At 38.4% G+C, this 24,899-nt stretch overlaps 1 protein-coding gene across 5 annotated transcripts in view; it reads right to left on the bottom strand.

Moving 5' to 3' along the window:
* RUNX1T1 (RUNX1 partner transcriptional co-repressor 1) overlaps positions 1 to 24,899 on the bottom strand; it is a 115,631-nt gene that overhangs the window by 3,520 nt on the left and 87,212 nt on the right. For all 5 annotated transcript variants that reach the window (XM_026099754.2, XM_064507756.1, XM_026099755.2 and 2 more), the window contains 4 exons: positions 24,272 to 24,473; positions 15,895 to 15,963; positions 9,479 to 9,669; positions 1 to 546 (listed from right to left, as the gene is read on the bottom strand). The exon at positions 1 to 546 is cut by the window's left edge and continues 3,520 nt beyond it. In XM_026099754.2, coding sequence (XP_025955539.1) covers positions 271 to 546; positions 9,479 to 9,669; positions 15,895 to 15,963; positions 24,272 to 24,473 — 738 coding nt within the window. In that variant the 3' untranslated portion in view covers positions 1 to 270. The remainder of the gene's footprint in view (positions 547 to 9,478; positions 9,670 to 15,894; positions 15,964 to 24,271; positions 24,474 to 24,899) is intronic.

Here is a 24,899-nt window from a genome sequence, read left to right as displayed (position 1 = left end):
ACAGGGAGGAGGTCAAATCTATCATTTTGTGTTATATTCTCTGCTCTCTTTTCAGTTTTCTAAAGAAAAGATATCTTTGTTATCCACAATAAGTCATTATGACCCGTTACTGGCCTTCTGTATTTTCTACTACCTCAAGATACAGTAAGTTCTTTCTTATTGAAGTACTGAAATATGATAGTTCGGTTAAAATCTTTGCGCATCTGAGGATGAGGAATTGGTTTCATTTTTGTTTCGGTTTTTTTTGTTTTCAGAGTCCCAAGTTCAGTTTTAACGAGGAGTCGCCTCTATGGTGGATGGGGTTCCCGGGGTGGTGGACCTAGGAGTGGCTGCTGGTGGCGTGTCGATAGGGCTCCCGGCCCCGCTGCTGGGCGTCACCGAGGAGCTCACTGCTGGTGTCTCTCCTTGTTGCTGGGCTTGGAGGGTCTGTCCACAGATGTGATGGTGCTTCTCCCAGTCCTTGTGCTGGCAAAAGGAGCCACAGTATCGTGCTGTGTTGCAACCGCTGCAGGTTTCACTAGCTTTCCGGCCACAGTTCCAGCAACTCTAGAAGCAAAAGAGGAGGGGGAGAGGAGGGAAATTAGTTAGTGTCCTAAATTTTATATTGAAAACAACTGACAAGGAGCTGCCAGTCAACCATCTGCCTAGCGAAGTCAAGACATCAATACCTAAGTGCTTCAGCCACCTTGGTGCTGAACCTGTACACGGTGTCTCCGGTTACCTGAAGGATTCTGGTCTTCGGAAATGGGGCAGAAACAAAGGAAGCTCTTTGCCAGTTCTAGCAAGGCAAAGTCCACGCACACCTGCGTGTCCTGTCACTGGTAGCATGCTGACTAATAGTAAGTTTCAGTAAAACCTCAGATGGCTCCTCTACCAGATTTATTAGAACAAATAATGACACAAGCACATGAAAAAGCATTTCTCTAAACGTGGAAAGGGGATAACGCAAGAAAAAAAAAGAGAGAAAAACACATAAATCACAGATGAGAGTTGTTACCCCATGAAAACCTTGATTTTAAACATCTGAGTAATGTCACTTGACTCAGTGGCACTTCTGGCAGTGACTAGTTAGGCTGGAGCCTAAACCTTTGGCAGGATAGTGAAGCCACCGCAGGATATGTATGCTATTCACTTTCACACACGCTATAACTATGCCAGCTGGATGCTGGAACACAGCCAGTCTTGAAGTGATATTCCTAAACTACATACAAAAAAAAAAAAAAAAAAAAATCAGAATCAAACAAAGACCTAAATCCAAAACAATATTTTAAGGAAATTAGACATTTAATCGGAGTCAAGTGGCTTCTTTAGAAAATATCTCTGCGTTAGTTCCATCCTCTTTTTTTTGTTTTTTTGTTTGGTTTTTTTTGGATTCTCTTTGGCACAGGAACATACTGGCAGATGGAAAATGGTAACTGTCCAGTGCTCAATTGCTCTTTGAGATTGAAATCAAACATACATGGTATTCTCAATTCATACTGATTAAACACACAGACTAAACCAGGTAATTACAAATACATGTGTTGGGGACTTTTTTTAAGTTTGCAAAATCATTCCCATCTTTAAAAACACTTGAAAAAAAGGTGGAATTACCAACACATAGAAACAGATGTTTCTGGTAGTTAAATGTCGGGAATTCAGACTCCTTGTCTGGCATCACCTGGTTTTGATTCCGTATTCATTGTTTCAGGTTAATTTTGCTTAAACTCTGTCCAGTGCTGGAGAGGTAAAGCCACACTTCCACCTTTGGAAATGGGTAACATTCTTAAACATTCTTCCTTTAAAAGACCTTTTCCCCCACAATGAAAAATAACTATAATATAAATAGATTAGTACGTGAATATGTGCACACGCAGACTTATTTACACAAAATGACCTGGCAGGCTAATGTTAGCATTTCAAAGAAAGACAGTGTCTCATTCTACAGACCAGAAATAGGACAAATTGTGGTATAGTAGGATTCTCCTCCTTTGGCTATACTAACACTTCGTAACAGTCGTATCTTATTTCTGAAAGTTTCACTTTGCCAACTTGGTGCCTACACTGTGATCAGTAAACATGGACGAATTCTGTTCCAGCTTCGTTTGCACAGCATTTCCACCAACTGCCATGACTGTTGATTTTCAAGCTATTTGTTTCCAACTAATTTGCCAGCCCAGGGGTTGGCCCGTATTCCCCTTTGTCCCCTAATCTGAAAACAAATACACATATAAAAGACCTCCCCATCCAGGCTTTTCTGAAAAGGCCCTTTTCCTCACATGGCATAATGCTGAAGTCAACCACTATCTGCCCAGATGCAGGAATTTCTCCCTTGTGCAGATCTGATTGTAGCATTGAAGTCTGTGCTGTAAACATGCTGGATTCGTTAAGGTGATGTATGACTTTTCTATTCAAATATCTATTTAGTTACTGTAAGCAAATTTTTTGAAGAATCTTCATTTTGCTTCTCTTATTGGGGAAAGCATATGTGCACAGAGAGAACTGTCTCTCAGACCTGACCAGATTCACAGTATGATAATTCAGTATTTTACCACAAGATCATATTAATGACAGAAAACAGTCATTTGAATTTGAAGAGCATTGGTTCAACTTTCTTATTAAAATAAACATCAATTAACTATGAGCCTATACCTAGCATGAAAAGTGATAAACAAGTACACGATTTTAATGAAGTAACACAGTTCCTAGCTGGCTCCTTACATGATTACTTAATGTGCCCTATACTGTCTGGTACATGATTTTGTCCACTGCACATATTATTTATAATTTAACAGGTCATTACAGCTTTAGTGTAATTGTGGGAATAAAAGCACATAAAATGAAAGAATTTCAAAATAAATTTTATGGCTCACATTTACACAACAGATTATTGTGTTTAAAAAGTACTACAGACCGTGCAGATCAGCATAAACAAGCACACATGGCATGGGGGACTTGCCCCGCAATAGTAGCTGGGTTTGACAGGCAGAACTGCCTGTCCTACTGGATCCTCCCCACTCGTACCATTTGCTGCTCCTTCCCATGTATTAGTAGTGAAAAACAGCAGTAAATATCTGGCTTAAGCACAGCGAGCTTTGCTGACATGCTTTCTGTTCCCACTGTGGGCTCTTAGCTTTGGAGTCCACATTCGACTGGAGAAAGACGCGGCTCACGGTGTTAGCTAATGGACCGAGCTGTGCTTTGTTCACCCTGCTCAGGTATTCCCAACTGATCCAGGCACTGCAAACAGGAGCTTGAGCTCACTAAGGTATTGAGCATGCTCAAGGTATATCCGCTTCTGTAAAGCTCTAGAGCTCAGTATAAGTCTTAATTATGTATTTCTGTACCAGCAAAATGGAGCACCCACGGTGAACTGCACAGGCAACACCTGGGATAACACTGGACCGACAACATTCTGCTGTTGAAAAGGTAGCAATCACCATCCAAGGGCTTATAAACAGGATTATGGACTGCTTTACATAGCATTGTTTATATACGGGGTAAGATTCCCTGCCTGCTGGCACTGGCAAAGCCTTGCCTGGAGTAATGTCCAGCTTGGGACAATGCACTTCAAATAGGGCAAATAAAATGAGGCAAATAAGATCTGAAAAGAACACAAAGAAAGGCAGCAGGATAATCAGAGGTCAGACAAGCACAAGCTGTGAAAAGAGACTGAATGAACCGAGACTGTTTAGCCTAAAGAGAGAACACAGTTGCCTGAGAGATGACATAACAGCATCCAAACGTGTAAGAAGCTACTGCAGTGAGACGGTCAGTGATCGTGTCCATGAGATTAACAGGAGAAGTAATGAGATCAAACAGCTCTAAGAAAAACTGGAAATAGATGTTAGGAAAAATCTTTTTAAAGATACAAAAGAATTGCCTAGAGGCACTGGAGAATCTCCATCACTAAAACACAGGTAATGCAAATATAGGGATGATAGAAGTAGAGTTGATCATGCATAGAGAAATGGAGCTGCTGATTTCCTGAAACTTTTCCTGATCTATTTTCTCTATCTGTAGGTAGTGACCTACTGCACTGCACTTCCAGTTGTTGCTTTGTACAGAGTTCCAGATGTAGCTAAAACTATGAGGAAGACTGGATTACAATTTAACTCTGCACTGATTTTCCTGTGAAATAGTGAGGTTATACAAAAGGCCAGATTCTCAGACTACATAATTCAATTAAACCTCACTGCCTTGAAAATGGATTAATTCAATGAAATTGGGCTAAATTACACCATATGGGAATCTCGCTCAGAATCTATGCCACCGATCATATTTCATCCTCCTCTTTCAACTGACAAGGAACATCGGTCTTAGGTCAGAGTCTTATCTTAGGTCTGAGTCTTAATTCTCATCTACTTAAGCTTCAATCTTCAAATGACAGAACTCAGAAACTTCTGTTTGCCCTCATGAAAGTTCTCCAAAAAATGATCTCTATTTCTGTGGCCTCTAGTATGAGGACACATATTTGTTAACAGTTTTATACATCTTCTGTCTCTGAACTATTAAACCACATTTGATTATTTGCTTTCCTCTGACACCTCCAGTTGAGACTCAGGGTAGAGGTGGCTTACAGAAGAAAAAAAATAAAAGAACTTTGAAATGTCAAAGAGACGATGAACTCTAAAATGCCAAAATACAATGTCAAACGCTGCAATGTCAGCTTTGTTGAATTCTGAATTTCCCCAGGTTAGTAAGAAAGGAAGCACAGCTGTGAACCCAGATTCTTCCAGGATCTGCAAGGCCTATGGCATTCAAAACTATCACTGCCAACCAACAGAGAGAGAATGAACTTCTAGAGATTACTGAAATCACAGTGGCATAATGAGGGCTATACTGCGTGAACACTAATGTAAAAAAACAGCAAAGGATTTTTTGAAAATTCTAGCAAAGACCCATTAGAAGGCAAAACACATTGGGACTTTGGAAATTCCCACACTGTGTCTAAATGCAGCATTCCATACAACGATATCCAAACCTTTAGATGTTTCTGATAAAGTCACAGCAATCACTGAACACTCAAGGCTTATCCAAGCCACTGTTTATTGTGTCAAGTCTATCTGTGTTCATACAAGTTAGCATGAGAGAAGCTACATCCTGAAAACAGAAGTGCCAAGAAGCACGCTGAAGAGATGTTCAAGCTGCCTAGCCAGGCTTAGTAATCTGGGGCAGTGCCAATGGGATTGCAAACAACCCTGTATTGCATCTGGTCTGATTCTGCACTGAATGCATGATTCTGGTATGTCTTTACTGCCCACCACTGCAAAGTATGACATGCTAAGTTCTTAGAAACGTCCAACAAAAAAATTAACATTAGTTGACATATGTATTAAATTTAATTCTAGCCTAAAAACTAGGCTTGCCTGCATCACAGGATCTGATGTTAAGAGTCAGGTTTGCTGGCACAGTCCTGCTCTCAGTGGATCGGTCAGCACAGATTGAACCCAGCTGTCCTCAAAATGTCAGGTAAGTGTGATATTCACATACAACATAAACTGCTGCTATATAAACAAGCCCATTGCACATCTCTTAAAAGCAGTGTTGGACCAGTTACATACTTGTTTTATCTGAGCAGATGTCAGCATCTGCTTTAAGTACAGAGAACTAAACCATTTGTGTTCCTTCCCCAGCCCCAGCCCCCACCCTAGTCAAAAGTGAGGAAGAACACTGAGTGTCAGATTTTTCAGTGGCATTTTGTACCAGAGCAGAAAGACAGATGTTTCAATCTGGGCAGCCAGTCTCCCTGCTAAGCTGTTCACCCTTACTATTAAAAATGATTTGCACAACAGTACATTGCAGCCAAAGCAAGCAAGGCAGTCATTAAAGAGTAGGCTGCTCACACATGTCTCTGTACTTCGCCAAGTCAACTACTGATGAATGGGTCATCTTTTGTCTAGCAACTGTAAGGAATCGGTAAAGAAATAATTTGTGGTTCTGGAACAGCCATGCTGACAGATAGGCCTTCTCTTGTCCTTTTATTTTCCAACAGAAGTGTGCTCCATCCACTCGTCTTCAAGCAAGCTCTCATAATAATAACAGAAAATTACGAAAATGTCCTGGTCAATCTCAACGACTTATGCTGACAAATTAAAGAAATCTTTAGAAAGTAAATGTATAGACACTGAAGCAGTGGCATTTCCAATTATATCATACTGAACAATTCAAATATAAGCAAAGAACAGTAATTCAACAAGGAATAAGGCCAGAGTCAGAAGTGAAAACTACACTATGTCATGTGGTGATCCTCAGAGTATTGCAGACCACTTCTTAAAACACAAGACATTTCCCAGTATCACACCCCTTCTATTAGTCCTCTCAGTGTCCTCAACTCCTTTTATTTTGCTCTCCTTATCTCAACATGTCCAGTTTTATTCTGTCTTCTTGCAGAGAATCTTGCAGTCAGAGAGGCAACTTCTTCTGGTTTAAAACTCAAAAAAAATCTATTTCTATTTTTGAGATCTCTGAAAGTTCTTGGATAAGTAACCTACATATTATTTTAAATGATAATAATTACAAAAATCTAAAGTCTTTGTTCTAGATACCACTCTGGACTCTGGAGAAGACCATGCAATAGAAATCATGCCACAAAGTATCTGCACAAATGTAGCTCCAAAGAAGCTTCAAATAGGTCAAGGTTGCATTTTGCTGAATAACAAATGGAGAACTGTAAGGGAGAAATCTTGCCAACAGACAGGGAGCGGTTGTATCAGATGAAATTTATATCTGATACTTTAGAAATCTGGTGCCAAATTCCCATCTCCATTCATAGTTTACATAGCCAAAAGAATAAATGACACCCGTGGGAGAAATATTCTCCGCCAGGAACTGTACAGAGATTATACAGCAGCCTATACTGATCTCTCTTGCAGGCCTTGGCATAACATCCCGCCAAGGATAAGAAATGAGGAGCGATACTTAGCTCTAAGCTTGTAAGATTGCAGAAGCTGCTACTACAACACCGTCCTCATATTTGGAACTATGTTCTAGCGCTGGAAATACTATTTCAGTGCCTTCAGCACACAGGAAGCTGTGTTGCTGGAGTGGGTATAGAACAGCTATAATGTCTGGAAGGGTACTGCTAAAAGTCCTAAACAGAGAGAAGCTTAGGGGGGCCGATAGCCTAGAGAAGTGAGGAGGGATATTCACAGAGAGAACAAAAGATAATGAACACTGAAGTAAACATCAGATTTTACTCCTCAACCCAATAAACAGAAGGTGTCATGTCAAAATAAACATTTTTCTAACACTGGCAGACTAATCTCTTGCCCTCAAAGATGAAGGGAAAGGCTGGTCCCTTTTTACAGAAGTTACCTGAAAAAAGGACAGCCTAAATTAATGGGTAATTTTGGGAAGCATTGCCCTAAATGGTTGGAATTTGGCATAATCATAACAGAAGAGGAACTAATGATAAAAACTTGGAGACATCTTTAACTATCAAGCCTAAGTTTTCTCCCTTCAGTTGGTTTATTGAAACTTGCATTTTCCACACTGCTGAGCAGCCACACTGCTATGCCACTCTTGACCACAGGGGTGAAAACTGCAGGACTAGGCCACTATAATTCCCTTTAAACAGGTCTTAAATATTTAGTTTGGTTTGGGTCCAGGAGGCTTGTATATTCCCTGAGGATGAACAGCACTGAGAACATCAGTGCCCTTATGAGCTACATTTCATTAGAATTAAATTAAAGGAATCATTTGCCTTTCTTTAAAGTTCTATTTCCAAGAAGTGAACAACCTCGTAAGCAATTCTTCTGAAGATGAAATAAAGATGTCTGTTGTTATACAGCCTTCTCCAGAAATATTACTGTGCAGGAGTGAATTACAGCACACGCACTCGCTATCCATTCCTTTGGATGCACGTTTGTTTGTGGAAGAATGGGCTGTATGTACTGGCACGTAAGTACTTCGTCTGTCCTGCCTACACTGTACCAGTTCACTAAATAGATTTAATTTGCAGTTTCCTCTTAGGCATTTATGTTTGGAATTTTGGTTTTAATAATAGGAATCTCTCGTATATATACACACAAAAAAATAACAGCTCTTTAATGACGCTAAGTCAGACAAATGCACTTTCTATGAACATTCTGTAGGAAAAATGTCCTTGAATATCTCAGATACAAAATGCCAATAAATTGAATTTATGTCTCATTTTATCTGCAATGGAACAGTTAGTACTTAAAGGGTACATATACTTCCCTTAGTTCCTTTCTTCCTGAGAAACTTTCAGATGCTGAAAATCAATTCCTTTTGTCTCCTTGTTATTCATCTGCTACACATTAAGGAGAAACTCTGGGCATTCAGTGATCCCACAATGTTCTTTCATCTCCAGAGAAGCCTGGTATGAATTAAAATCTTACGCTCCCTCAAATTATGGATGCATACTGCAGCATGCCACTGACTTTTCTGCTCATGATTTTTGCCAGTTTTTTCAGCATGATGCAGCTAGACAATCTGAGTGTCTCAACTTAAGTCACTCTTCTGCAACACTGCCATACAGTGCTTTCACAAAAGTGTACCCAAATATGCATCCACACAGAACAGGATACTACACATCTATTCTTTTTCCAATTTCCTCCTCTATAGGACTTAAGAATTTGTTTTACTGTGTTCAATATCTTAGCACAAGAGCAATAAATAGTTTATAAAAGTAATGTTCCATCATTTCAGTGGCCTTCAGAAATGAAGGCATTCCCTGGAGCCAAAGTAACACATTCTAAGTAAGGCAACGTACACGTTCTGTCCTCCAGGAGCACTGTCTCTTGCACTGTCTACAACCAACACGTTCTTCAGACAAGTTTCTAGCGACCTTGCTCTATAATCTACTAAATAACTGTTTGTTTACATTAAATTTCACTGTGCAATATTTTTCAACAACCAACCTTGTTATCGATTTAATATTGGTAATTGAAGAGCTTTAAAATAAAGCTAATGAAAATCTAAACTAGAGCAGAAATATGTGCGTTATATGTAGCCCTGAACATCAATTCAAAGGTGAGATTGCAGCTCAACTTCACTACCTGTTTTGGGCTCAGCTAACAACGTAGCCAAGAAAATCTGGAGCTCAGCATGTGCCTGTAATACACGCCCAAAGCAGCTGGATAAGCAGGTAATAGCCTGGACTGAACACTGATGTCATACCAGGACCTTGATTAGGTAGACTAAAGTTGGCTCAGGTACCCCTATTTTTCACAGCCACACTTGGTTAAGGACTGAATTACCCACTCTGCATCATCCGGTTTCCTGCCCCACTGCATCGTTTGCAATCTCATTTCCCCCAGCGTGACAGTCTGATTTGCATTTTTTTTGACCTTAGACAAAGCCAGAGAGGACAGAAGGTAAAGACATCCGCGCTCGCCCCTCCCAAATGGCAGCTGTTCACTTGACTTCATCAGAAGTGGCAAAGCGGATGCAAACCCTGACAAGGAGAAGCCCCTCGCAGAGGTGTGTTAAGGGAGGGCATTTTGATAGAGCGGCCGGTGCAGCAACACCTCACCTCGCTTGAATCTTCCTGCTGGTTGATAACAGCTAGTGCGTCCTCCGCAGCCTGTCGCTTGGCTTCGGCAACCGTGCGCTCCATTTTAGCTCTCTCTGAAGTGATCATGTCGTGAGCTTTCCGTTCGGCCTCCGACACTGCCTTCTGCAGCTCCGCCATCGCCTGGCGCTTGACTTCGTTGACCGCTTCCTCTGCAAACGAGGAATTGGGAGAAATCTTCATCAGCATAGTAAGTTTGGTACAGGGCTATGTAGGACTACTGCGTGAAAGCTGCAGCTACTCTATTATACTGTGCGCCTTCGTTTTGAGAAGAAGGACAAAGATGGACTTGCTTCCTCAAGACCACCCAGCCGTTTCTGTACTTCCCCATCCCTGGAACTTCTCAGAAGTCTCTACTGCTCGTGGTGGATGTTGGTGCTTTGATTCATGGTTATTACCTCTTTGCACCCAGGCATTTCTGGTCTCTGGTTTATATTTCTGTGACTTTTTTGAATGGTTTTCTTGGAAAACAGGTTTTGCAGAGCACCAGATTAATGAATATGTTGGGCAAGAATTATTATTCAAGACATATTAATTTGGACTTTTTCAAATGTCTATCTTTAAGCTCTGGAAATTTAGAGCGAATTTAGAGTCATTAACAAATTATTCTGTATGTAAAGAATAGAGACATGCTGTAAAGAAAGACTCAAGAATTTATTTTAAAAATTGAAATCATTGTGAGAATATCTTTTTCTAAACATGTAATTTTACGACCCAAAATTAAAATTTATTTATGAATATTGTTTTGACCTATTGATCTCTACTTGAAACCAACATCTATGCTGTGAAGAAGCTACTCCGATTCAGCAGAGCTCTTGAGCACAGCAAAGCCAAGAAGACTTAAGTACACAATTAAAACTGAACAAGAGTGTAACTGCTTTGTTAAATTAAAATCTTACCATTTTTGTAAAATAACTAAGTCAGTATAAGCAGTTTCTTCTGTATATGCTAGTGCCATACCTTTAATTCCAGAATTTGTGATGAATTGTCACAAATTAGCTATTTGGGTTTTGATGCAGGAAGAATGCAAAGATTTTACTAATGAACAGTCTTTTAATTGACAACTAAAACAAGTAATTTCTTTTTTTTTAATTAACTGCTCTAATTAACATGGAAACCATCCTCCCCCTGAATTAGTTTATCTAATTTTCATCTTTATTCAAAGCAAAATGACAATGATTAATTGAAAATTTAATAAGCAGTAATTATTAACTTGGCAAACCTAGTACCAATTAACACTCTATTAAAACTAATTATGACATGTTTCATTCAAGTGTTTGCACTTAATTGTTTCACCCACTTAAAAACCACCTTAATTAAATGTTCTGTTTAATTAAAAGCGTAGATTTCTAATAAAAATGTTTAACTGTAGATTAAAATGTAAGTATTACAACTGTTATGGGTTTGAGTTTTAGACTGTATTACATGCATTTGTGTGTATGTACACGTGCATACACATATCTGTACATACAGATACCATGGCAATAACTGTCTTCAATGTTTTCATCTCTCAGAGCTCTGAATTTGTTATTTAAAAAAAAGCATAACAGGAAGTCTTCATTTTAAATTATTATTGCATATTACCAAATTAAAATTACAAGCAAAATCCTAATTTTAATCTATGTACTGACCTAGATTGAATTAATTAAAAGGCCAGAAGAGTTCCATTACTCTGTATGTGTGCATGTGAGCGTGTGTGTGTGTGACATATATGTGTTTCAACTGAACTTTTCAAGAGGGAAAAAATTTAGAGATAAAACTTAGGCCTTTATTTTTATGAGGCTGAAAATATGCCTTATATTACCCTACTGTAAATGTTGTTAAGGGGAAAGCCTCAGGAGAGGAAAAAATCATACCCTTCAACCATACAGCCAGGGCTTAATTTACTTTGAATATTCAAGGTGAATTAAAATTCTATCTAAGTGGCAATCCAGGACAATAATTTTTGCTTACGATCAAAGCTGCAGCTAGACTAATTGTATATGCAAATCAGGCAATTTATATTTAAATTATGCATTCCTATTCTAGTCCCACAGGCACACACAGATCAGCAAAGGGAATTGGTAGGACATTTGCAAGGTGCTTGAATATTTATTACCAACTGCAAACATTCACTGATCGTGAGAAAAGAAATATACACAGGCAAACATACAGATGCAATTTTATTATCATTTTCATAAAAATGAGGCAACTTAAATACAGACCTTTTGTGTCTACGAACTGCAAGTGGATTTCTTTGAGAAAATCCATATTTTTGCTGATATTTGCAAGGAACAGAATGATCTTTAAATGGCATGATGCACTTTCATTACATCATATAAGCTTTGTCTTTTGTGGAGATGTTTGCAGTTGCTAGAATTGCCAATTTCAACTATTATTTTAAAATGAAAGGAGAATATCCCAACATTTTACAGAGACTTCTAATTTTATAAAGCTTTTTCAATCCTACATAATCTACTTCTTTCCAATCCAAATACAGAAATTGCAGGTTATATTCCAGCTTCTGCATTGCTTAAGTTTTGTGCAAAGCTTCTGAGAGTATGAAGGTGTTAAGAGTGCTAACAAGGCCACATGCTGAGGAATAATGGAAGTTATTTTTTAATTAGCATAAACTTTGGATTGTACTTTAGGATTTCCATTACATTTGACAGCAGAATTTGTGTAGTGATGTGCCAAATGTCAAAAAAAGAGTTCAAACATATTCAGGTTTTTTACTCATAATGCAAGATCATTATTTCAGCATCATATGAACTCAGGACATCCAACTTACTAAAAATAGACAAAATCCCCTACTATGATTTTCTTCACATTTCCTTAAAATAAATGCTTTCAATATCTACAGATATTTTATAGACATTAAAATGCAGCCTTCACAGTTTCAGATAAAAATAAAAAACATATTTGTGCAAGAAAAGTTATGAATGACACCGAAGGAGATTTTATTTGCTTTGACAATGCTGATGGAAATAGCAAGACCAAGAATGATACTGGCATAGAATACTACTTCTTTTCCAGAAAGAGGAAGAGTGATTAGATTCAAACAACAGAAAACAGAAAGCAAGAAGCTTTAAAACAAAATGTGTATGATGCATATTATACACATCCTCCTTTTTCCGCTAATGCAAATCATTCTTGGCATAAATTCCCTTTGTCTGTGTAAGTGTCTTTTCAGGAATGCAATTGAAATCTTCCTTCGCTTTGAGCAGACTAATACATGAGAGAAGTTCCAGTCGGCAAGCTGTTACGTAGGACAGCTTGTATGGAATAGGTGTTACTCAGTGTGATTAGAGATCCTTGGAGCTGACTCAGTAGAGCTCCTCGACTCATTATTCACTGCTGTATACAGACTGGCATGACGACTCACGAGCCAGCTCCTCATCACCTCCCTCACATCATGGGCATACTGATGAGAAAGGAAAGATGCTGGGCAGAAGCAAGGTAGCAGTGCCACCAAGACATCTGCATCAGCTTGCTCTCAGCCAGTCCCTGGCAAAGAAGGCCACTAGGAGTTGATAACAGGAATTATCACAGCCTCGGGCCCCAAACTGCATGATCTTTTTTTCAGGACTACCCTGGGATGTGCATAAGCTTTACTGTCTTTGTACATCGTCTTAGTATGGCCATTCCACGCCTGTGTGGTAACTCCAGCGCTTCCTTCTGGAGTGCCACAAGCAGGAGGTCTTGCTTATTGAAAGGGGATGGCTGGAAGATACCTTCTTTTAATGACACTGAAAGAAGCGAAGAGAGCAGCCCAGAGTGGAAGCTAGGGCACTATTTAAATCACTTAATCTCACATTCAGTCTATAGGCCCCTACTTGACATGCATAGGCCAGTAGCCTAGGATCCGGTCAATACTTAATACAGAGAAATAGGTATTTCCAGAGAGCAAGTCCTCCAACCTAACATTTAATCCATCCTCTTCATGTGCCTGTCTCTCTCTTGACTACTGAGGGACCTTAAGAACTTGGCTTGGACTCTTCATCAAGATGTCTATAATTCAGTGAGATGAATCAGGACACTGGTGACTTTCCTTTCCACTGATTTACAAAACTGAATTGGGTTTACATGGCATTACATCTACAAGATGCTGCATACTATGTCCTTGCTCCAGCAATCATGAAAGCATGTGCTTAACTTTGCATATATTGTGCTTGAGTCTATGAATCTCCAAAAGTTTAAAGTGAATCACACGTTCACATGATTTACTGCCTCACCTGATTTTGAGGTTGCTCATTAACTGTTCTTATACCAAGTTCTTTCAGTTCAGTGGATTCAGCTTCCCAATCAGACATTTAGGGCTTGATTCAGCTGTCTGCACATTGGTCTTTACGCCATTTGAGACACCAACATATGCATACAGAGCCAGCAAAGATGATGCAGGACTTGTGAGAGATTTGCTGCCTTCTTGATGGGTAGTTGCAGGCCAGGCAGGATACTACAGAGCATCTCAAATGGCACTAGACACAGGTACTTACAGAACTGGATTGCACCTTTACTGCCTTGAACTGATTACTGAACTGTAAATAATGCCAACTTCAGTACACCCTCCTGAAAATGCAGGCCAATAATTTATAAAAAGCAGTATGCTTTCTGATGTTTTTCTACTGTTAATAACAAGCCACAGGTACACCTCCTGTAGAAAATCAGACTTTTTTTATTCTCCAGTTCACAGATATGCTCAGTTAACACCGGGAATCTGATTTAAGCCCCCATTGGCATGACAGTATAAACTAGAAATGAGACCAAAGCAAAAAAATGCCTCAAAAATTCCGAAGTGTTCATAAGTGTTCATAAGATGACATGTCACAGGCTCCTTTACACTACCATTTGTGGAAAAAGTCTGAATGTACATCCAATGTCATAGCTCAGGCCCATAGCTTTGGTTAAATTGTATTGCTAGCTTATAAAAAAACTTTTTTTCTTCCACTGTGCTTGACCTTGGAATTACAGATCACCTGGTATGTCGAACAATATTAAAACCTAGATACTGCAAGAAAAAATAGGTTTCTGAAACTCCACTGAATAATGGTGTGTTTAGTGAGATTTCCTGGCACTGTATATGTTTTCTTATTTTTCATTTAAGATGTTAACTATGGGAAACCAAAATATAAAAAATGTATTTGGGCATACAAAAGCATTGTGTTGTAAAAGCTACCGTTCCCTTGGACAAAAGAAAAAGTTCTTGATTAAATTAGTTTGTTATTTACCGTGTAAAGTGCAACAATTCCAGAAATATTAGTTTTACATTTTGACAAATACAGACTTCAAAGGATGAACCCACCTTACACAGACAACATAACTTTTTGTCAGCTGCAAAAATATGCCAGCATAACATTTATACACAGGTACTCTGTATTTAGTTTAATATACCAAATAGCAGCAGTTACTGGAGTCTTGATCAGAAAGCACCAAAACTGCTGCATATTCGTCATTTTATCATTAGCTCCAGCTAAGGTGCTCAAAAGCTCTCCTTTTGCATAGTCAGGACAGACACGTCCACAATCAACCACGTGTGTTTGTGTGTGTGTGTCTGTGTGTGTGTGTGTCTGTGTGTGTGTCTGTGTGTGTGTGTGTGAACGAGAGAGAGGGAGGGAGGGAGGGAGAGAGATGTACAATCGAGGTTCAAGAGCTAACTCCTGGCCCCTTGGAAAATAAGGAAGTCACTGTATCAGCATCAAAAGAGCAAGGGTTTTGCTCCAGAACAGCAAAAGGATTCTCGCCAGGGAACTCATGCGCTCACGCAGAGTTTCAAAGTGTTGAAGAAAACCCTGCACAACCCCAGCGTCTGCCCACAGTGCTTTTCAGCCTCACGGAAGACAGTGTGAGTGCCGGCACGACTCTGGAGAGCAGTTGCGGAGGGGCAGCCTGGGGAAGTCCCTTGAAAACTTACCAGGCTTACGAGCACAGACTTCACTGCTGGCTGACAGGCACAAAATCTTTTAAAAATTAAGAATTTTTCCGTTACAGATATGCAGTTTTTTCTTTAGCAAATAGGGGTATTTTTTCCTTTTCTGGAATTAACTACTAAGAATCTTGAAGCTTTCAAAAAAAAAATCCCACACAGAAACTTTTTTTTTTAAATTGCTAACAGACTAAAACTTTAACATATCAAGTTTCAGCCTGAAACCATTATAACCCCTGAAAATAGGGGTACTTAATGGAAGCACTGATAGCCCCTTAACTAGAGCAGCAGATGCTTCTATTATAAAGATTATTTCAGGTTCTGATCAGTTCCAGTTTAAGATTATTAAATACAATTTCTTCTTGTTACTAGTAGGTTACTAGTAGAAAAAATCCTTTTTATTCCTCACGTCAGTGCATTAACAACTGCACACAGCTGCCAGCAGACTAAGCTCATGTTTTTAAACAATTCTTACCAGCTTTCTTCCAGATCTCCTCTGGCACGTATCCAGAAGCAGGCCTGTGGAGGAATTCCCGATGAGATTCTGCAGGAGCAGGGGGTGGGAGGGAGAAAGAAAGAGTACCGTGAGCAATGCTCAGTTGTTAAACAAGGCTTAGAGAAATACCCTTTCCCTTTGCTTGCTGGCCACACCAAACCATGTGAATTTTTTTTTTTTGCACAAAATGAAAAGGACGCTGTGACCGTAACTCACGAATGTCACACAGACCGATCAATGTCTAGGACTCAAATGACTCATCTTAAGCCAAGCTGGGACTAGTTCGCTTTAGTTTTATTTTACAGTGTTTTAAGTCAACTTGATGTGACAGTTTTCATGCTTTTAACGCTGGCTTTGCGAGACCAGCTGAGGGAGTGACCGTCTTCAGCTTTTGCAATTATGTTTATGAAAAGAAAAAAGCGAGAGGGCAACAGTCCGCGTTTGGCACTTCTGGTCTGTGAAAACAGAATGGTTACTGGTGAGAGGGGATAAAAGCCACGATGCCATTCCAGCGATCAAATAAGCTTTCCGCAGGAAAAGAGAGAGGTGTTTCTGGATGTTCAGAGCTACCCTTTCGTATACTTGAGCCCATGTTGGCAACAGTAGCTGCAAGATTTTGGGAAACAGAACCTGTAACTTCAGGTTAAGCTCCTAAATGCATATTCCAAACAGCCTTACAAGAGCTGAAGTCCATAATTCACCCATATATTTCAACCACATTTTGATAGACATTCTTTCTTTTTTTCCTTTTTTTTTTTAAGGGTTTACCCTCTGGATCTGAGCCTACGAACACTGAAATCAGCAAGATCCTTCCACACTGTCTTCAAAGACACCAGATCAGACTACACAGAACACAATTCACTTTGGCCTGAAATTTAGTATACGGATTCTCAGCAGGTAAAAACTGCTCTTTTCAAATAAGTTTTCAAATATAATTTTGAAACTGTTTAACTGTTTTTCAAAGTAATACAAGAGAAATTCAAAATTTAAAGGTGAGTACACTGCCATGGTTATTATCGCTTCTGTAGCAGAAGTCAATAGCCAAAATTATTACTTGATTTATTACCAGATGACAGACAGGCTCACGGTTTATGCCTTTTTAGAGATTTTGCCAGAAGTTAAACAACTTCTTTGACGTCTGAGTTTGAAATACAATTGAGTATGTACACAATTCTTCTAATAAGTATTTTTTAATTAAAAATACTCATTTTTATATATTAAATTATATCTTGGTCAAAACATGCTGTTTGGATGAAAAAAGGCTGAATCATTAGGTTTCATAAATTGTTTTTTAAACTGCTATACATACGCATGCAGTGCTGTTCATATATGGTAGGCTATAGAAACTAAAAACAAATTAAAAGATGATGTTTAATATTGCGGATGCAATGACTGTAATGTTCGGCTTGCTTAAGTTGTCTGTGAGTAACAAAGGTGGAAATGCCAGGTGCAGTTTTAGCTATGCGCAGAGTAGGGAATCCCTGCATACTGCTCCATAGATGATGTGCAATTTCTGGCACATGTATTTGGAGACACTGACTGGGTGAACTGAATCTTCCCATCTGACGGGCAGCTGAATGGATTTCCCCAGCTCTTCTGCTTATCACTAAAGCACAGAGTGGAAATAGAATGTATTTTTACAGGCAAAATTTCACACCTCAGGCATAAAATGGGGTGTGTGTGGGTGTGGGTGTGTGTGTGTACACATGGGCGTATAAGATGCTGCAAAACAGCCATTTGTATTGGTTGTAATTAATGTGATAGAGGACTCCAGACCAGATCCTGAAAATGTGGCAATCCTCAGCATCACTCGGCTTGTGTGCTTCTGGAATCTACAAATATTATTGTGTAGCCTTGGAGGTTTTAAGAATTATGGGAACACTTACAGTTCAACCAGGGAGACAGCAGAAAATGTTTAAAAGCTCAGGGAAACTTAAGGCAAAACATTAAAACATGCTTGTTTGCTTTTCCTGCCATAACTACAAAATACAGTCAGACTCAAAATGTGACAACATCAGAGTTTTATTGTACCTTTTCTCGCATTTTCTGTTAAATTCTTCCATGTGTTATTTAAGGTACCACCTACTACTACAAGGGGGATCACAGTTCTGATTTAAGCCCTCTACCATGATACTGAAAAATAAAATAAAGAGATGTGGAGCTGATTTTTGGTACACATGACTTTCCAAAAATGGACTTCAATGACATAAATGACCAGATTGCCAGCTAATTGTTGAAATTTCCAAAATATAAACAGTCAAGCTCTTATTCCAACCACAAATTATTTACATGAGGAATGAGAGCCTCTGCAAGAAGAATTAAATCAAAACTTGTGAGAGACTTTCCCATAGTTTGGAATAGAACACACAAAAAAAGACAAGAAGCATTTATGAAGATAATAAAAAAAAATTTTCCAAGCAAGAACACTATTATTAACATAGCTATTGTTTAGTCAGTGATAAGAACAATCTTCTTTAGGGGACTAAACTACAGGACATGATCAGAGGATTTAATTTTTATGCTAAGGTATGCTTCTGACTAAGAATCACAGAAGTTGCTCACTGAAAATAAAACTCAACAAATCTTAAAGATTTGAAAGTCTAGCAACAAACCCAAAACAACAGCCACAGAATTTGAGCAAAGTCCCTAAAACATTAAATGCAAAACCAAATGAAAAAAGCCATAATAAGAAAGAGGTATTCTACTAACTGAATGACTGCAGCACCCAGGAGTCAAAGGAAATGCTGCCTGAAAGCAGAGAGAATGAAATCAGACAAAATTAGGAATAACCTGAAGCGACAAGGCAGCTGACATAGAAAAGGATAATGGAAGAGGTTTTACATATCAGACACAATACAAATGTTTGTTAATGGTGAAAATGGCACAAAATTATTACAGAGGACACATGGAACAGGATGTATAATACTGAATTTACTTGAAATTCATCATATGGCACAGTTTAAGAACATTAGTTCGGTTCCTGTTGGACTACACAAAATAATCCATCAAGGAAAAGAAAAAGCATATATACATCAGAATAACCAGTACTTGCCTACAAGAAGCCTAAAAGAAGTAAAAATAAAAGTAATTTTTTAATGTAAAAAGTTTTTGGAATTTTCTATTGTAATGTCAAAAGTACCTTTCAGGAAGAAAGTTCCTGGACTGGTACATAAGAATAAAGATAAAGATCAGGAAAAAAAAAACCAAAAAAAATAGATCTCAGTTTCAGCTCTCACATTCTACTGAATAGCAGAGAACAATACATATATTTTACAAAATAGTATAATAAAAAAGACTGATTTCAGTCCATCCTGGATATTTTTTTTCTAAGAAAGAAAACATCCACAAAAATATCCTATCATCACAATATGGTGCAAGGTTGCACATAGGCCCTCATGTATTCATTTCAAGTATGCATTAAACCACAAGAATCACTGACCAACCAATCGATCAACCAAGTTTCTAGGGTTCAGCCAGTACAGATATCTTGTAGATAACTTATTTCTTTTGATTCTAAGATAGAGAAGAGGTGCTGCAAGTACTAAAAGAGGGAGATGTGAAGAATTGTAGCAGCAGAAATAAATACAGGTCTGCGAAGTGAAACTGAGACCAAAAGCTAAGACCAAATAAAGGACATGAACACTCACATGATAATAAAGACCAAAATCAACAACAACAACAAAAAAGAAAGACTTGAAGGAAAAGGTGTGACCAAAACTATCAAAAAGGGTAATCCATATTTGCAAAGAAGGAACAGAAGATGGGCTGAAAATATGAAAGAATGGAGGTTTTTATTCACTGGACAATGACATCCAAGCTTAAAATAACAAATGTGTAAGAAAAGGAGATGAACAGTTGATCTTTTGAGGACCTTTTCCCATTTGTTGTATTTTTCAAAACAGAAGCAATGACAAAAATACCCTATATGCCATAGTGAACACTGGGGCTCAAGCATAACAAAAGCAACATCAGATAGAAAGATCCTATGTCATCTAATCAGACCTGGACTATGGATGATTTCATATATGAAAAACACATGCTTTTGTATGTGTTTATATACTTTTCATGCTCGTATGCAAGTTTTGTTTTACTCTGCCCTGTAATAAATGTCACATCATTGCTGGGACACAGGCAACAAACAAAAAACTCAGGAAAGCAATTAATATTAAGTATTGACTGCCTTGCTTATAACGGGCTCAAAAGTGTGCCACTCCAATAACTTGAATATATAGCTGCAAATCTGAAAAGTGTAATAGTGAATCAGACTAATTGGTTAAATGGCAGGAGGAAAGACGGGAAGGTGTGAGTCTCAATTATTTTTATGCACATCTTTGCCCTTCTCTCCCCTGTAACACATTTTTATAGCTATTCTAACACTCTTTGAACACACATGAAACTGTGATCAAAGTGCAGTTTGAACTGGTCTTTCAAAAAGAAAGGGAAAACCACGCAGGTACTGTATTACTGAATCGTCTCTGCCGTCATCCCCAACCAAGATCAAATTTCCAATAACTGGCAGCTATAGATTTTTTTCTTTTATGCCACCTATGAGTTATTTTGCTAAGCACCACAATACCAAGCATGGTATAAAGGATCGATAAAAGTTATCCTAGCCCCAAGGAAATCAGAACTGAATACTGTGAATACAGATACATGTTTCTGCAGCTGTGGTTCTACCTAATAGCATGCAACTCACTATGCCGCAATCTAGCCCAAACCTCCAGTGCAGCTAGTGGATTAAGAGTAAGATTTAATGGCATCAGTGACCACGATTACAGAGGCTTTACATTCCGGAATTACAAGTAATAAATGTTACTGTGGTATTCACAGCATTCCTGCTAGCTCATGTCGAGAATACCACACATATCACAGCAATGCTGATTATCTGCAAACGGCACAGGAGAGATTTTATAATCTCAGCACGTACAGACATGTCAGCGGGAATGTCCGGGCTAACAGAGAAAGCACTCGGGTGAACAACCTTTGCTAAAATATAAACTAGCTCTAAGAGAGTTAACATTTAAAAATGTATTAAGAAGCAGCTAACCTATGTGTTTTTGACAAGTTCGTACGTTTCTGAGAATTCTGGCTTCCTGGGGCAAAACCTGCAGGCATTGGCACTCTCCAGTTGGGGATTTCAAACTCTATTTTGTAAGATTTCCGGACAGATAAATTCAACAGATACAAAATATCAACATCACTGCAGGTCTTCTGATCTACGCCACTTATCTGGAGACACAGCTGCACTCAGTAAGGTTATAGATCTTGTTTATAACCCACAATGCTGAAGAACTCTCATCTTTAATTTATCCGACTGTGTGTATTTCAGTATACATTGTCTGATACGTGTAATTATTCACTGCAAGGATGGAAGTTTCAGGCTTGCTGTAGTCTGTAGTATTGAAATTCTTCAGTAGAAATGGAGAAGTGAGATGATGTATTATTCACTTCATAGACCACCACAGTCTCTCAAGTGAATATATGTAAAGTCTGAGTCATTTTTAGACTTTCATAAACACGTATAATTCCGACTAAGAGGAATGGACCTATCTTACCTTCAACACACTCTTAGAAAAAAATTATTTTTAACCTGCTAACGCGTGAATTGGATTACTAACTAATTATCAAATATTTCACTTGATTTCTCAGTTAAAAATATCACCAGAAAAATATTGAACAGATACTGTGAACTGTCAAACTCAAGAATGTCTTGCAGGGATGTCAAGCTAAAAGAAGCACAAAAATCTTTTGCAGAAGAAAGGTCTACTGATTCAAAAATTGTTTTCAGTTTCTTAGGGATGCAAACTACCTATGCTAAATTGCAGTTCACAGTACTTCAGTGAGAACGTAATGTTTACAGTGAGAACTTCTGACTTCATTGATGTTATTTTAATCATAAAGAAACAAAGACACAAACAATGTAGCCATATGGCCCCTTTTTTTTCCTCCTTGCCAGTGGAGATGACAAGATGGCAATTTTTAAAGGGTGGGTTACCTCGTTAAAAAAAAAATACAAAGGGTTCTTTGTACTACACTGACATTTAGAATCCTTGCAGCAAAAAGTGGTATTTACATGCTGTAGCACTTTAATTAAAATATTGGAGGAATTTTTCAATCCCTCTCCCTCCTCCCTTCATAAATAAAACAAAAAAACATAACAAAACAGTGTCTTCAGGCTCACAGATACGGCTTCAATTAAATTACACTTCTTGAATTTTCAGAATTTTCATTTTGTTACCTAGATTACTACCAGATTTAAGGAAATAAAATGATTAGATTTCCTTAGAGTCTGAAATAAGTATCTATCTTGTGCCTTGCATGTCAGATATAAAGCATTTCTTATCAATATTTACGACTGACATGGATATTACATCACTGAAGCATTCCAAGTTACAGGTCCACGAGTCTAGGGAAGTAGTTTTTAGAGCCAGCTAACTGAAAGGGGCATGTTTAAACTGAAATGGACTTGCTCCAATCAGTTAAACTGTATCCATAATACTGCAGACATAACTGGTGTGTCATATAATGTCATATAATGTTTCCACAGGCTGTGTCATTTGTTTTTCTAGGGAATAAGACTTTATTGGTTCCAAGAATTCATCTTGACAAATACACAGCCAAGCAAAATGACAATTTTTTTCTATTTGTTTGCTCTTCATTTTATCAAGAAAACAAATATTTTTTGTTATGACTATCTTTCTTGGATTGTATTATCATCCATAAAGTTTTGATGAATGGTCTGGAGTTTCAGTTTCTTTGAGGAAACTATGAAAACTCAGTCTCTTTTCACTTTTCTACTTACAAACTACCTTAAAAAACACACATACAAAGAAAAAAAGCTTACAGGAACAATGGTCTGGCTGTTTCTGTGTTACAGCTTTACCAGAGAGGGGTGGCACTGCATTTGATCTAGGGGTTTCCTCACAAGTGTTTTTCAAAAGCGGCAGACGTGATCAACATTTCAGATGTCATATTTATGAGTCTTTCTTTATATTACATTTAATACTATTCATACAAGCCATTACCTGAACGTTTCTTTTTGAGAAGGGCTTCTCTAGAGACTAGACTTATTAGTGAAGCTTGGAACAACATTTCCATAACCCCTCCTTTCACTGCCTAAAGCTAATTTATAATCCCATTGGCTTAAATCATTTGGAAAAAAAAAAAAAAGGTTCATTTGTTATGAAGGGGCACTAAATATTACAGTAAGAGCTCTAATGATTTACCAATAGGAATATGGAGAGGGCATCAGATTTATTTTTCTATTTCTCTATTTGCAATTAAATAGATTTTAGAATTAAAAAGCTATCCTTGAGAAAAGGAAAACACAGATTCAAATAAAATTTTGTTGCAAAATAACATACATATTCAATTCTGCTAATGACCACAGTTTATGATGATCGCAAGCAGAGGGCATTTGATATGGCCTTTTTTTTTTTTTTGAAAGATAAATATTAGATCAAGAATCCTTGTTTGTTGCTCTTTTCCACGGAACAGAGATCAATTAAAAGGCACCACTAAGACATGTTTCTGTACCTGCCACCTGCCACAAAAGTAAGGGGATGGGAGAAGCAGGCCAACATAACAGTGAGGAATTACAGGAAGAACACAAAACAAGAGCTTGTGTTTATACAGCAGTCATCTTAAACTAGTTATGAGTGTTTTGGTACAAGTGTAACTGGAGGTCCACACAGGGTGAAAGTCAACTACTTAGTCTGCTTCTTAAGTGGGCTTTGCAGCTTGAACTGAGCTCTGTGCGGCTGTAACTACAGGGCGAGCAGGGCCCAGGCTGGTGCAGATACACCTGCGTGAGCTGCAGCAGCCGGCACAGACCTCGGAGTATTAGGTGTGCCCAGCAGCAGACATCCCCGCTGGGCTATCGCTTTCTTATACTGAAACCAAGTACGGCCAAGAAGTGCCAATATCTATATCTCCCTTCATTTCTTTAAAACAGACATTTTCCAAGTTAGGTCCTTCTATTTGAGAAGGTTAATGCTAACAGTCCAGAAGCACCTATAGTTTTGCTTAATTGGCTTGGCAGAGAAGGGAGAAAGAAGGGAGTGAGAGCTAGTGCATTCATCCTATTGCTCTACCATCCTACATTACCTCCTGTTTTCCCACTCCACCACCCTCATACATTTCTGAATGGAAAGAAAATTACCAAGCATCACCAAAGACCCCAAACCATTCCACACGTAAACAGGAGTACTAGGACACAGAAGTTGCAGTTAATTCAGTAATCAGCACAGAGGAATACTTCATCACTATCAAGGAAGAAGAATCAGAAGAGCAAATCTGAACTTCACCTAGCACTTAGCTGAGCTGATACAAGACTGGTAAACAAAGGATACTGTACCTAATGTAACTGGATCTGGATTCACTGGACTCTGCTGTCTGGAATGACTACTGCTGCTGTTACCGCCTTTTTTTAAATCTTCTGCATCACTGTACCGCCGTATCCAGTAATTAAGCTCCTCACGGTCTGCTTCTTGACATCGCCGTAGTACAGTGAGAGATCGCCTAGTTTTTTCCACCATGTCCATTATACAGTTTAACAGCTATTCACAGTGGTGGAAGAGGGAAATAAAAAAGAACACTTTACTCACAAACTGACAAAAAAAAAAAGAAAACACTAATGTGCTGAAGGCCTGAGTTCTAAGAGTGAAAGAGCCTCTCCTGTTCCTTCAAATATATATGGAAAACTCTAATGTTACTTTAACAGAACAATCCATTTCTGCTAAACTGGTGATCCTAAACTGTGTAGCTATGGACTTCTGGGGGAAAGGGAAAGAAAGAAGACAAAAAATTGAAATTACTATAGTCCAGCTACTAGCATGATGTGGCATCATAGTAGCCCAGGATATCTGGGACAGAACTGTTGCTTGCTAATGTTATAAGAGCTAATAAATTGAAAGAACAAATACAGATAACCATTCTAAGAGTGAGGGTCGTGTGTTCCAAATCCATGCTTCCGAGAGCAGCAT

The sequence above is a fragment of the Dromaius novaehollandiae genome, chromosome 2, assembly GCF_036370855.1.
Source record: "Dromaius novaehollandiae isolate bDroNov1 chromosome 2, bDroNov1.hap1, whole genome shotgun sequence".
NCBI classification, from domain to species: Eukaryota; Metazoa; Chordata; class Aves; order Casuariiformes; family Dromaiidae; genus Dromaius; species Dromaius novaehollandiae.
The sequence above is the reverse complement of the archived record's forward strand: the minus strand, read 5'-3'. Positions and strand labels throughout refer to the sequence as shown.